Consider the following 15,859-nt stretch of genomic DNA (forward strand, 5'->3'; position numbering starts at 1 on the left):
TACTCACACCATTAGTGCAGTTTTCAAAAGGGGGGGGTATGAGATTCTCATACTGAGATTCCTGTATATTGGAAACAATAGTTAACATTAGCAATTCAAATGTCACATTAATTGGCAGCATATAGCATATGTACAGAAAATGTCTGTAAATAGATCAAGAATAAATGAATATTATTGTCATTTATTAGTGTCTGTGTGTGTGCACCACACTATGGGCACGTAAACGAAAAAAGAGCTGGAATGGAGGAGAAGGAGAACTTGAAAATGGTGGGTTCAAATATTCAGTTACAGTAAACTAGGTTCACATCTTAGTGTAGCATAGAAGTGGCTATGTCTCAAGAGGCGAAAAGGGTTCTAACTAACACTGTATTTATAGTGTTATGGCACCTGTAGATAGTGTGTGGGTGTCGATTACCATTGGAGTAGATCACAAGTACTGGCTAGGAGACACGTCAATTCGTGTCAGAAGGAGTGTGTTTCTAAATGTCGGGAGCGCAGTCTCAGGTATGCCACATTGAAGTGTGTTATGAGGGAAGAGCAATCGGTATTAACTAGAAGGTTCTACACCCCTCTGCGTGTATCTTCTCAACTCTACTCAATATGAGAGACCCCCTAATCAGTGTTAACCATTATGAGCGAGGGCGCTTGAAAAAGCGGAAAAATTATCCAGATTACGGTGAAAGTAAAATATATAAATCTGACCAAATTACCTTATTTGTCGGTAAATCTCACAACGTCAGGAGGCCAAAGAGCCGCGTTACACAAGGCGTTTGCTGAAAGTCAAGGCAAACGGACCATGTGAAGAGAAGTTATGTTACTCGTTAACGCGGCAGAACAAACAAACCAGGCGCCATTCTTACCCTCGTGTTGTAACGTATTGGTTACTGGTGCTGACTCTGCCCCTGGGAAGGGGGCGGTACCTCTTTCTTCCACTTTTAAAAATGTGAAGAGCGACGAGGGGTGTGTGGACGTCGCCTGAGTAGTGGCTGGGTAGAATAGTTTAAAAGGGGAAAGGGGCGCCATACCGTGTTCATGATAATGACTGTTTCTAGAATTTGAAAAGGCGCGTCGTACAATGAATATATCTATGTCGAATTACACTCAAGGTATATTATTGGAGGTGGACCGTGTGGACGGAATCTTAGTCAGATTTAATAAAAAGACTGCAGGTAGAAACTCTTGTCTGGAAATGTTCCATAAGTCGGGGGGGTTTAATAGAAAAGACATACTCTATTATATCGGTGTCCCTCATGGGTAACAATATAAAGGTGTCAGAAGTGACAATTAACTACAAGGAAGTTTTATCTTTACGCTGAAGTGACTTAGCATTATAAGCATAACCCAATAAGTGTGTCAGTGTGTTAATTCTACATTTCCCACTGGCAAAATACACAAGTAGGGGCACAGGGTTGATAACAACTTATGTGGGGTAACAGAAGCAGATGTTTATCTCTAGATTTATTTATTTATTTATTTATTTAAGGATTTGTAGAGCGCCTGGTGACCCGGAGGCATCCCCACGCTATAAGATCTGTAAGGTTGGCTGAGAGGGGAGAGGGGGGAGAAAGACCTTTTTATTTAGGGAAGAGGAGCGTCTTGAGTTGCTTGCGAAAGCGCAGGTGGCAGGGTTTCAATCGCAGACTGCGGGGGAGCAAGTTCTATCGGGAGGCTGCCTTTACTGAGAAGCGGCGACCTCCGGTACGTGCCCTCCTAAACTTGGGGACATTCGCCAGTCGCTCGTTATCCGAGCGCAGAGATCTCGGGGCTTTGTACGGGGTAACCATGACTCCTAGGATAGAAGGGCCTTGTCCATTGAGGAGCTTGTGGGCGATGCACATAGCCTTGAACTCGATCCTCTCTCGCACTGGCAGCCAGTGGAGTGCCTTAAGGGCCGGTCTGGCGGAGGATCTGGAAGGAAGGCCCATCAGCATCCGAGCAGCTGCATTTTGGGTTCGTTGCAGCTTGCCCAAGGTGGCTTCGGGGGCTCCTAAATAGACAGCATTGCTGTAATCCAGTCGTGCAAGAACCAGTCCTTGGACCAGCAGTTTCCTGGAAGGAGGGGGGAGTAGGGGGAGGATCTTGCGGACTGATCACATAAGTCCAAAGCAGGTTCCGGCTGTTTTAGTAGCCTGGGTTTTCATGGATAGGTCCGGTTCAAGCCAGACCCCCAGACTCTTAATTTCTTTTCTGGGGGTGGGCACCTCACCCATGGAGTCGGGCCAGACGGATGGTGGAATTGTTGTCCATTTCTTACCCATCAGCATAACTTCTGTTTTTGACCCGTTGAGTTTGAGTGAGGATTCGCACATCCAGAGGTGGATTTTCTGGAGGCAGTGCAGAAGATTATCCGGGTATTGGTCTAGATGTGAGAGCGAGACGACCAGTTGCGTGTCGTCCGCGTAGCTCACCATCTTAATGTTGAAGGGGGCCACTACATCCTCCAAAGGGGCCATGTAGGCATTAAAAAGGGTGGGGCTCAGTGAGGAACCCTGGGGGACCCCACTTGTCAGAGGAAGAGGGTCAGAGCGGGAGCTGCCATCCCAGACCTGAAATGAGCGGCCTGACAGGAATGACTCTAACCAGGCCAGCGCTGTGCCCCCGAGTCCTGCCTTGGCCAGCCGATGGAGAAGGACACGGTGGTTCACCGTGTCAAAGGCTGCACTAAGGTCCAGGAGGATCACTGCCACTGATCCACCCGAATCCAAAATGCACCTTGCCTCCTCGATGACGGCGAGGAGGGCGGTGTCCGTGCCTTGGCCAGGGCGAAACCCCGTTTGGGACCGTCGCAGCAGATTGTTCGACTCCAGAAACTGGGACAGCTGAGCGTTGACCAGTTTTTCGGCGATTTTGCTGATGCCTGGAAGGAGCGAGATCGGCCTATAATTGGCCAGATCGGCGGGGTCCAGTTGGTTTTTTTTTAGCAGGGCTTTGACTACCGATCCCTTCCAGCTAGGAGGGACGGTGCCTTGGGACAGAGATGCATTGATCAACTCCAGGACTGGGGGAACAATCGCAGGGGCGACTGCTTTAAGAAACCTCATGGGTACGGGGTCAAGGGGGGAGCCACTTTTCATTTTGGCCAGAGTCTTTCCGACTTCGTCCGATGTAACCGCCCTAAAGGCAGTAAGCAGCGGGCGTGGGGCGCCTACTGGGCAGGTGTCGGGCTCCACAGTGTCCCAGCACATTAGCTGACTAGGCTGCGGAAGTAAGTCTAGGATGCGGGAGATTTTGGAGTCGAAGAATTTTGCTAATTCTTTACTCCTGTCTGGAGAGGCCCTGGTCAGAGATGGAGGTTCAGGAACTTTTAGGAGTTCTTTGACGATGAGATAGGATTCTCTTGCGGAATTAGTGGCATTTTTTATCCTATCATCATAGTAGGAGGCTTTGGAGATTTTCAGAGCAGCTTTATATGCTCTCACAGTCCTCCGGTATGCGTCTTTGTTGGAGTGAAGCCAATCCTTCCTCCACAGTCGCTCAGCTTTTTTACATTCCTTGCGGAGGGCTCTGAGTTCAAGGTTGAACCAGGGGGCTGAGCCTGTCTTTCCGCTCTTGTCTTCGCTGGTTTTTATAGGGATGATGGAGTCAAGTGAGTCGGAAATCCACTTCCTGAAGTTACTATCAGCTGTAACAGGGTCCCCGAAGGGGGCAGGGGTCGTTGATTCTAGAGCATTGGCCCAGTCCTTGATAGAGAGTCTGGACCATGCTCTGTCCCGGGTGTATGTGGTGGGCTTGGGGGGCTTCTTGAATTCTCCTGTCAAAAATAGGGGGACCAGAAAATGGTCTGTCCAGGGGAGGGGGCAAGAGGGTCTAGCCTGGAGGGTACGGACATTTGTAAAGACTGGGTCTAGCAAGTGGCCCTTGATATGGGTGGCTCCGGTATTTGCTAGATGGAGACCATAGGCAGCTAGGTCTCATACCAGGTCAGCAGCCCCAGTGTCTAGGGGATCATCAAAGTGAATATTGAGGTCCCCTAGCACGGTGAAGTTGGGTGTAGAGTGGGCAAGAGCTGATATGGAATCAAGTAGGGCGCTGGCAAAGGGGCCGAAATGGCCAGGGGGGCGGTACACCAGAATCCCTGTCAGCGAGGTTGTCGGGGTTAGATGGATGGTAAAGTGGCAACTCTCTGAGTCCTTGATGTGAGCATCGCTAATTCTGCATGAGAAGTGGTCTCTATGCAAAATGGCTAGTCCGCCTCCTCTGCCACAGGGGCGTGCTTGGGACTGGATAAGGAAGCCCGGGGCCAGAGCCAAGACAGAGGCCGAGTCAGAGTGCGGTGTGAGCCACGTTTCTGTGAAAAACAGGATGTCTAGCTCATGGTCCACAAGCAGATGGTTAATAAGTAGGGCGTGCATGGGAAGCGACCTACAGTTCAGTCCTGCTAATTTCAGGCCAGAGTGTGTAAGTGGCGCCTGAGTCAGTTGTAGTTTGACCGGGGGGCAGATGGCACAGTTTGTGAAATTTCTGCCCGAGTCGTGAACATAGTTACAATGTATGTTTTTTGTAGGTCTGAGACTAAGTAAGGCACGTCGCGAGTAACTCACCCTCTCTGTGTGCCCAGCCGGCATAGGTTCTGGCCCTGGGCCCGGTCGTGCGCGGACGGGCGAAGACGGGCTTGCCTTAGGCGCGCCTTTGGCGCGCAATCGTCGCGCCCGCTGCGCTCATCCGCTGCGCGTCCGGAGCATACACATAATTTATGCTACTTCCGGTGTGGAGCGGGGGGGCGTGGCCTCGAAAGGGGGCGTGGCCTCCGGTTTCGGCACGCTGGCGCCAAACAAAGTTCTGGGGCGGTCTTACTGCAGCAATAGATCGGCTGCTATGACCCACAAAGTTTCCAGAAATCGTAAGTGTGTTTTTAAAATACAAAGGATTAAATGGTGACACAAATAGTTAAAAAACTATCACACAGCCTCGCTCCCGGCTTCCGCCTCAGGAGCACAACAAACAGCAGTTACCTGGCGCCTTAGCTCAGCGTCTTAATTACAGTTTGTGGGAGGGGGCGTGGCCTCGAAAGGGGGCGTGGCCTCCGGTTTCGGCGCGCTGGCGCTGGCGCCAAACAAAGTTCTGGGGCGGTCTTACTGCAGCAATAGATCGGCTGCTATGACCCACAAAGTTTCCAGAAATCGTAAGTGTGTTTTTTAAAATACAAAGGATTAAATGGTGACACAAATAGTTAAAAAACTATCACACAGCCTCGCTCAGCAGTAACATCATATTTGTATCAATAGAACTGGTGCCAAGGGATGTTATCGTTCATCCCTGAAATGTGGGTCTTGAGTCGATTTACCCATCTCTGCTCCCTTTCAAAAAGGATCTGTTCAGCATTGTTGTTCTTATCGTGGAGCATCTCTAGAATTGTCCATCTTAGGTCATCACAGGAGTGGCCTGCCTCAATAAAGTGTGTGCAGATCTCTGTTTGTGCAGATTGTTCCTTCGAATAAAGCCTGCAGACAAGGGCGGTGGAGTTGTTGTTCTCACAAATGAGGGTTATGACCAACAATGCCTCGCGCTGCTATCAGATTAGAAATTCTATAAGAAGCTAGATTCTGATCCAACAGAAAGACTGTCCAACACCATCGCAATAATGATCCATGAAGCGGAAGTGAATGGTTGGATTTCCAAAAGAGAAGCAGACTACTTAACACCTAGAGGACCAAAAGTCCCTTTTTTCTACTCCCTGCCTAAAACCCATAAAAATAAATCTCCCCCACCGGGACGCCCGATAGTTTCGGGAATTGGTTCACTGCTGGAACCTCTCTCAAAGTTTGCTGACGAGTACCTTAAACCTTTGGTACAGAAAACCCCCACTTACCTTAAGGACACACGTGACCTGTTACTTCAAATCGCGGATAAGGAGTTCGACTCTCAAACTATGATCCTAGTAGGATTAGATGTCGAATCATTGTATACGAGTTTGCCACAAGATGACACCATGCAAATGCTTGAAGACCTTCTATTCCTTGAAGAATGGCCTCATCAAACTCCTCGCCATTTCATTCTAGAGTGCTGCCGGCTGGCGCTTAAAGAGAATTATTTTGAATATAACGGACAACTCTTTTTGCAATGCCATGGTACCTCCATGGGAAGCGCTTTCGCGCCCTCAGTAGCCGGATTATATGTGAGTCAATTTGAACAAAAATTCGTCTTAAACAAGGACAACCCTTACGTCTCCAGTATATTATACTGGAGACGCTATATCGACGATATTCTGCTAATTTGGGACACTAGCAAGAACCTGACAGCATTTATGGACTGGCTTAGTGGCAAAGACTGTTGGCTTAAGTTCACCTTCACTGCCAATAAGGAGAGAATTGACTTTCTGGATCTGACCATCTTTTCTGATAATGGAAAACTAGAGACAAAAACGTACACTAAGCCGACAGCCAAGAACAGTCTCTTATCTTATTCCAGCTTTCACCCCCGACCACTGAAAGACAATCTCCCTTACAGCCAATTCCTCCGACACAAACGCAATTGTAGCAAAGATAGTGACTATAAACAGCAAGCTGCAATCTTGAGTAAAAAATTACTATCCAGGAATTACACTCCCCAGACAATCGCCAAGTGCAAAAAAAGAGCAAAAAATCAACCGAGGGAATGCTTACTACAGAGTCACCAAAAGGAACCAATAAAAGACCTGGTTACATGTGTTACTACCTTTTGTCCTGCTACTTACCAAGTGCAGAAATTGATTAGAAAAAACTGGCAAATAATAACCTCAGGGACATATAACTGGCCCAAACCAAGATTCGCCAACAGGAGGACCAAAAATCTAAGAGATGTGCTGGTACACACTCGCCCTAAGAAAAGACCTATTATGAGCACCATCAGGAACATTAATATGGCCCCAGTTACTGGTCACTTCCCTTGTGGCACCTGTGGAGTCTGTAAATTCACTAATACCACAAAGACTCTTCAACTCACTGAAGATTTGATCTGGACACAAAGGCAGCACACAAACTGCAATTCCACCCACGTGGTGTACCTTATAACATGTCCCTGCCAGCAAAAATTCGTAGGTATGACCTGTCGCAAAGTTAAAATACGTATAGGAGAACACAGGAGTAATGTAAGACTAAAGAAAAACACAACCAAGCTCTGCACACACTTTATTGAGGCAGGCCACTCCTGTGATGACCTAAGATGGACAATTCTGGAGATGCTCCACGATAAGAACAACAATGCTGAACAGATCCTTTTTGAAAGGGAGCAGAGATGGGTAAATCGACTCAAGACCCACATTTCAGGGATGAACGATAACATCCCTTGGCACCAGTTCTATTGATACAAATATGATGTTAACATCTAGAGATAAACACCTGCTTCTGTTACCCCACATAAGTTGTGATCAACCCTGTGCCCCTACTTGTGTATTTTGCCAGTGGGAAATGTATAATTAACACACTGACACACTTATTGGGTTATGCTTATACTGCTAAGTCACTTCAGCGTAAAGATAAAACTTCCTTGTAGTTAATTGTCACTTCTGACACCTTTATATTGTTACCCATGAGGGACACCGATATAATAGAGTATGTCTTTTCTATTAAACCCCCCCGACTTATGGAACATTTCCAGACAAGAGTTTCTACCTGCAGTCTTTTTATTAAATCTGACTAAGATTCCGTCCACACGGTCCACCCCCAATAATATACCTTGAGTGTAATTCGACATAGATATATTCATTGTACGACGCGCCTTTTCAAATTCTAGAAACAGTCATTATCATGAACACGGTATGGTGCCCCTTTCCCCTTTTAAACTATTCTACCCAGCCACTACTCAGGCGACGTCCACACACCCCTCGTCGCTCTTCACATTTTTAAAAGTGGAAGAAAGAGGTACCGCCCCCTTCCCAGGGGCAGAGTCAGCACCAGTAACCAATACGTTACAACACGAGGGTAAGAATGGCGCCTGGTTTGTTTGTTCTGCCGCGTTAACGAGTAACATAACTTCTCTTCACATGGTCCGTTTGCCTTGACTTTCAGCAAACGCCTTGTGTAACGCGGCTCTTTGGCCTCCTGACGTTGTGAGATTTACCGACAAATAAGGTAATTTGGTCAGATTTATATATTTTACTTTCACCGTAATCTGGATAATTTTTCCGCTTTTTCACGCGCCCTCGCTCATAATGGTTAAGACTGATTAGGGGGTCTCTCATATCGAGTAGAGTTGAGAAGATACACGCAGAGGGGTGTGGAACCTTCTAGTTAATACCGATTGCTCTTCCCTCATAACACACTTCAATGTGGCATACCTGAGACTGCGCTCCCGACATTTAGAAACACACTCCTTCGGACACGAATTGACGTGTTTCCTAGCCAGTACTTGTGATCTACTCCAATGGTAATCGACACCCACACACTATCTACAGGTGCCATAACACTATAAATACAGTGTTAGTTAGAACCCTTTTCGCCTCTTGAGACATAGCCACTTCTATGCTACACTAAGATGTGAACCTAGTTTACTGTAACTGAATATTTGAACCCACCATTTTCAAGTTCTCCTTCTCCTCCATTCCAGCTCTTTTTTCGTTTACGTGCCCATAGTGTGGTGCACACACAGACACTAATAAATGACAATAATATTCATTTATTCTTGATCTATTTACAGAAATTTTCTGTACATATGCTATATGCTGCCAATTAATGTGACATTTGAATTGCTAATGTTAACTATTTTTTCCAATATACAGGAATCTCAGTATGAGAATCTCATACCCCCCCCTTTTGAAAACTGCACTAATGGTGTGAGTATGAACCCTCTTTGTTTGTCCTGACGAAAGCTCTACAGACCCCTGCGGGCCATATAGAGCTGAAACATGTTGACCTTCTAATAGAGTTATATGGTAGTCCTGTAACTCGGTTACCGAATATACCACTATTTTTCCTTTTAATTAACAGTGCGCATCTTCTTATAATAAATTTGGTTTTTTGATACGACACTGCTTTTATACCCACCTATTGGCACTGCCGTCAACTCTTCTGGAACAGTCCTAATCATCTCTGGACACTTCTACAGGCATATAGCACGTCACTTGACAGCCCGATGACTGTGCCATGGCGCTAGAGAAGGGGCAGATAAAAGATACACTGCAACAACGAAATCATAGCGTCTTTGAGGGTTGTCAAGTAATAACCAATGGTTATTGTAGATACAAGTGTCCATTCCCATATGTGATTATTGAGGTACCTATTCAGGGGAACTGAATGGACGTTATTTCCTCTTCCCTCTTTTGATAAGACACATTCCTAAAACACACACACACACAAACACATTCTGACATAGGTAAAACAAACACACATTCCTCAAACACACAGCAAAGCACACAATACAAAAACACTCATTTACACGCCCACAATTCGACAGCTATTGAACGAGACACACACACAAGGTCAATCTCTCTCTAGGGGTCATAAGCAACCTGCTAGGGGTCACGGGCTGCAGTCTTGGGTCGCGGCTGCGACCCCTGGCGACCCCTAAATGATGTCCGTGTGACTACTGTGTGTGCATTTTGAAAGCTGTTTCCAGACAGCACCGTGCATCATTTCACACTTTCTCAGAATGTAAAACATTACAGTCCAGTGTTTACTGTCAGCCAAGGTTTTGCTGGGACCTCTGACATGTAATCAGAGTGTACTAGCATGTGTGGCTTTAATGCAGCCTCAAGGGGTTAATCTGCTGCTGCTGTAAGGCTGGTCTAGGGATTAGATGGGGGGGGGGGGCTTGATCTCCTGTCCTTCCACTTAAAAGATTTTCACTGTGGGCAACTTCAGGCTTTGTGGATCAGGATTGGCCATATGTGTGAAATATCTTTAAGAATCCACTTGGGGTGAATTACAGAGGACGGCGCGGGGCTGCGGCCATTTGACAGCTCTGGATAGAGTGTAGGGTCACACTGAGCTGTGAGAGCCAGGGTGAAGTCTAGCACAGTGGCCAACATTAGCACAGAGGGCTGTAATGCAAGGGCTGGGCATACAGAGATCTGCAGCTACTAGAACACAAGAGGCTTGTGAGTGTAAACTGGAGCTGCAGAACAAACATAGAAACAAGAGAAAGAAACCGTTGCAGCAAGGTGAACCATGGGGACATAACTTGACTGCCTTGGCAGGTTGAGGAGGGGTGGTTTCTCTTTTTAAGGAATGATAATTATTTGGCGAAAACTAATTTAAAAGTGCCTTCATACCTTATTTATTTTCATTTTTTTCTGCACACTTGTTAAATGCATGTAGACGCGTAAAAGTGGTGCAGTTCACACAACTCACGAATGAATAAAATCAAAAAGCAGAAAAAAGTTAGATTTGTTCCCAAGTGTTACTCCTATGCCTGAAACATATTTCTGAGAATTGTTGGAGTAGAAGTATGACAGGCGTGGTTTTCTGGGAAAGCAAGGCATCCCTGTGGCACTCGAAGGCATCCGATGCCCACGTGGGGAGTTTCCTCCTGTGGAAATTTTCTACATGCAGAAATCTTATGTAAATTTTAATTTGTACGTTTCTAGATTCTCCAAGGGCAGAAATTTATTTTTCGGTGGGGAAACCGCCCCTACTACACCCTTTAAAATCTGGAGCTAATAATCCCTCACTCCCGTTGTAGAAAGACACTTATTCCCTTGATAGGAGTACATTTGTGATCATTTCTACTGATGGTTGATCATCATCTGCAAGTATGTCCTTCCAGTAATGGTCGCAAACCCTCCCCGAATCCGAGGTTTAGGTTTACAAAAATACACCACATCGTGGAATTTTGAATGCGCAATTCCCATTTTTCTAGAACAGTTACCACGTTCATGGGGTGGGATGATTTAACACCCCAACCGCAGATCATCAGGTAAAATAGAAAACTTCAATTATCTCAGAAACTTAAGGTGTAACTAATTGATTAAGCAATGATTTTAAGTATGGTTAGAGATAGCTTTGCAATCAACACAGAGTGCACAGATAGAGGGGCAAAAGGTCAATTCCCCATCAGTAGGTGAACGTGTCAATCACTTGTTGAGATCTCCACACCACAGCCATTGGATGTTGAAACTGTCATTATTGATGTGTGTGATATTTCCTCTTCACTGGCGTGCAGCCATTTTACTGGTGCATTAGTTGGTGTTTTAACAGTTTAAACATCTGTGCATGTAGGCCCTTTGGCAGGGCAGGGCAGCTTGTTCTGACATTCGAAAGCTATCAGTGAACACGCAATTTCTAACTTAGAAAGTCCCCATAGAAACACAAAATGGGGGTGTTGGGCAAAATGGCTGGTAACAGAGGCTAAGTTAACAGAATACATTCTTTTTTACCGTTTAACACATCCTTAACAATGAAAGAACTTGTCACCGAGCTTTCTCTGGCGCTGCCCCAAAGATATGGAACTCTTTTCCACCGGAAGTACGCAGAGTCTCTTCAACGAAGGCTTTCAAATTGGAAGCTAAACGATTCTTATGAACAAATTCTTACCCTGAGAGGGATAGGCTCACTTGCTCGTTGTCATTGTTCCCACTATCATGGTACCTCTATTTGTAACGGCTATTCTTTAATGCATACTGTGACCCCCGCCTCGTTGCCCGTGTACACCTGCTTATTGTGTCACCCTCCTGGGCGCAATTGTCCTGCATTCTGCAACCATTCCAGTCTTTTTTTTCTCTTTCTACTGGATGTTGATATTGCATTTATGTTCTTCCGCCCATCATATTGTAAAGCGCGCTGATATCCTTCGGGATCTTGTTTGCGCTATATAAAACTTTATAAATAAATATGTGTACAGCTAGGTAGTCCTTCCATTGCAATGCATGGACAGTGACGTGTCCATTCACACTGATGAAAAAGTATTAGTATCTCTTAAAACTAAAGTTAAATATGTTCATGTTACACTGGCCCCTTATTTGCTCCGGAAAAAGTTTGCAAAGTCGAATTATAATGGTGCTGACAATGTTATGCCGAAACTAAACCTCGTGATAAAGAGGTTATGTGCACTTATTTATCATGTGAACAATATTTTACTCTACTAAAATCTTAAAGGTAAGGAATGCACACAAAAACAGTTTTTTTAGACAAACAGTGAACTGGTCGACAACCTTGCACTCCTCCATGCTCTTACTCTTTCATAGAACCTTTGTGGCTGTAAGTTGTTTGGGGAAAAGATCCCACAGATTCATAACTCCATCAGTCCATGGACATGGAGTCTCGAGCAAGGATTGATATTAGAGTCACTTCCCGTCAAGACTCTTTCTCTGGACTCCTTATCTCCAGCACTTTCCAGTTTCTTCCCAGGGTCTCTTTCTGCTCCTGCCCCGGAAGTTAATCCCAAGTGTGTAACCATGTTTATGACTTTTTTCATAGAATGTTTGTGTGAGCCTGTGTGTGCACGTTGGACGTTGTGTCTAGATACAGGCCCACTCAAACTTGATATTATGTGCAAAGCCAAAGGAACTGTGCATTCTGGGGTTGCTGTATTTTCGGGTTATGGGTCTGCAACACTTGACACATAAGGGTCTTCGCCAACCTCGGACCAGTGGCTTGGGATCAACTTCCTTCGAATCTACGCTCTACAGCGGCCACGGCCTTATTTAAGAAAAGGCTGAAGCCCTGGCTCTTCCAGCAGGACGAGGTGACCTCACTGCATACATAGCACTGATGACTGAAAGCTCAGCGCCAGGACACTCCATGGAGGAGCCGTGCGCTTCAAGTCCCAAACCATTCATTCATTCATTCACACCTTACACGTAACCAGGCCAGTACCAGGAGGAGAGAATTGGAGAATTGTTCCTGGCTGGTCTCATCTCGTGGACCGGGGAATCCCTTTTGTCATCAGCAAAAAAACAGAATCTACACATTTAAATGTAATTCAGACAGGCGGAAAAGAATAACTGCTTCTCTGAATGCGAAATGTTTTGCTATCCATGTAAATGTATGCTTAAATCACAGACCATCTCTTAGTTTAACTTTATTTGCTGCACAATGGGGTCTTAATACCACACCTGGTTACTCCTCCATACTGCTATGTTGGTAATTCCAGCAGTAGTATTACCACACCCTTTCACCAATGCTCCAATCAGTGTTAATCAGACCCTCATAAATTATGTCTATTCTGCATAATCAATGTCTTTTTTTCGAGCCCTGTGCAGCACATTAGATTTAAGTTGAATATGCAGGGCCCCGCTTCTCAGATTCATCACCTTTTGACTTTGCTGCATCTAGTGCTGCATCCTGACAGAGACTTCTGAGCGCTACATCTCGCCTTCCTGTACAATGCACTGAGCTTTTCCCGGTGTCTGCATCTTGACAGGGGTGAACACGAAGGGAGCCGGCGCATGAAGACGGAATTACTGGTGCAGATGGACGGCTTGTCCCGCTCGGATGATCTTGTGTTCGTGTTGGCGGCTTCCAATCTGCCCTGGTAAGCGATCAGCCCCGCGCGTTGTGAATACATGTTTATCAGCTCCTAAGCACAGATAAAGATTGTATTTAGACAAGTGCAGATATTTGGTTAAAGCATTTAAAGATTAATTTGGAGCTTTTCCCTCGAGTTCTGAGTCTTGCTCGTTGTGTCACAGGGCCGTAATCTGTAATAAAGATGCAGTATGCCGGCGCGGCCATATGTCAATATTTAAAATGGACTCTTGGAGTTTAAGGCCAAGTTATTTACTATGTTTAAGCTGAGATGGCTTTTGAGAGAAAGTCTAAAGTGCTTAAGGCATCCATTACTTAAAAAGACACTCTAAAAATAGAAGAAGGGATTTATGGGTATTGCAATCTGAATTTAAGAAGGGTGTGTGTAAGAGGATGGTGTGGAGAGGCGGGGTGGGGGAAATGTGTTTATATTCGCTGGGCTACTGTCACCCTCTTTTAGAGTGGGGCGCTAAATTCTAAGGTGATATTGCGAGGCAGTACCTAAGGCATAGATGCATCAAGGTAAAATCCGCTCGCAAAGGGGCAGAATCTCAGAATGGCATGTATGTGCACAATATATGTGCACAGATCAATTTCAAGGGTGCAACAGGGTGTCCTTTGGACACCCCTGCACCCTTGAAATCGCATTCTCAATTTGCGATTCACTAATTGTGATTTGCAAATTGAGAATATCTTCCCATTCATTCTAGGCCCATAGGAATGAATGGGGAGGTATTCCTTAATTGCGACTCGCAATTTGCGAGTCGTAATTAAGGAATTTTAAGAAATCACTATTTTTTTAGTGATTTCTTCATGCATTGCATTTTGCTATTCCTGGGTTGGCCCATTAATATATATATATGCATATTGAGTGGGGCAGGGGGCCTGAGCAAAAGTGGCCTCACTTGTTTTCAGCTGTGTTTCACTAGTGTAAACTTATCCGTGCATTTTTTTAAACAAACCCCCTATCCCCCCATCGCCAAAGCAGTGTTTTGTCGAAAGACAATATGCAAATGTAGGCCACTTTTTTAGCGTGCCCGGGCCGATTTTTAATCCCAATCCTATGTGTAGTAATTCATTTACCTAGTAGTACCTCGATCGGAGTCTTCCCTCCACCTCCTAATACTAACTCTTCAAGACCGGATGGTGAGGAGTGTTTCAATGAGGCGAGCTTCGTGGTAGCCGGAAACCGGAAGTCTCCGGAGTGGGAAAGGGTTGATCATGATTGGTTGAAAGCAAGCATTGCTGAGCTACGTTAGGGAGAGCTGACTAGTTCTGGTTTGTTTTCCAACACTCTAAATTCCCAAGGTTTACGCATTGCTAATAATCATTGCTAGGAAAAATAAAGTGGCAAAAGAAGGCAGTTGTTTGGATCAGCAACGTAGAATAACGAAGCGGTATCAAAGCACTCGTCAGGGGAGAAAGTGGAGGGTGACAGGAAGAACCATGACAAGTGAAGGCCCAGAATAAGATGTGTTATATACAGAAGGAAAAGGACGCCGAGGGAAGGGCACGGTAAATACTAAGGGTGGTTTGGTCTTTTCAGTCCCTAGAGTGGTTTTGATCCTGGTAGCCACAGGAAGCAAATCATGGCCAGGCGTACAGATATGAGCAGGGCACAAGTCCTAAAAAAAGAAGTGGGGGTACTAACCTAGTTAGGCAGTATGTAGGTGGCATCACAGCATGTTTTATCATTGCCCGTGACATCACAGTACGTGACATTGCATGTGGCAATACAGCAAGTGACATCAGAGGAAGTGGCATCACAAGCCATGACTTTACATGAAGTGACATCACTAGAAGTGACATCAGATCTTAAGACCTGCCACATATGTTTAGCAGGTCTATCATGAATACATCTGAGTGCATTACTAGTATACACACAACACTCCTGATTTAGGCAGAAGAATCACACTTTTGTAAGCTTCACATAAAACAGGTTTGCCTTTTGGCAACACAAAGCTTCCTTTACTCAAGGATTGAACAAACTAACTCTGCTGCCAGCCTACCCCACGAGACCTAATTGCCCATATGCTGCACATTTCCATGTATATGTGATTGCTTTAGCTGCCTGCACTCTCCAGAGGAGAGACCGATCTCCTATACAAAGTATGCTTACTCATCCCTACCCACTACTTAATGTGTCTTTTTGGGGGGGGGGCATTTGCACTATTGTAAGAGATCGGGGCACATTTTTCACCAGCAGACCATGACCCAAAGCAAGATAGAAAGGCAGAAAGGGAAAAAAAGAGAAAGAGAGATAGGAAAACAATGATGACTTCAGAAAATAGTATGAACAAGAACCAGCAAGAATAAGCAAATGTGGAGTATAAGAAAGAAGGTTATGGCAACCTTGACATTCAGCAATAGGGCCCTATGAAAAAATGTTTGGGGCTCTGCATTTGTTTTTACAAATTACACACTGCCCCCGCAAATGTCACCTCTATATATAGCAGGAGATGTCTCTCGTGTTTTTATAG

General features: G+C 45.4%; 1 protein-coding gene across 1 annotated transcript in view; it reads left to right on the forward strand.

The window, feature by feature from the left end:
- The window catches only part of KATNAL2 (katanin catalytic subunit A1 like 2), a 306,132-nt gene that overhangs the window by 165,453 nt on the left and 124,820 nt on the right, over positions 1–15,859 (forward strand). The window contains exon 6 of the mRNA XM_086963443.1: positions 13,276–13,386. Within this exon, the coding sequence (XP_086819569.1) occupies positions 13,276–13,386 (111 nt within the window). The remainder of the gene's footprint in view (positions 1–13,275; positions 13,387–15,859) is intronic.

Source organism: Lissotriton vulgaris, chromosome 3_1 (genome assembly GCF_964263255.1).
Source record: "Lissotriton vulgaris chromosome 3_1, aLisVul1.2, whole genome shotgun sequence".
Lineage (NCBI taxonomy): Eukaryota > Metazoa > Chordata > Amphibia > Caudata > Salamandridae > Lissotriton > Lissotriton vulgaris.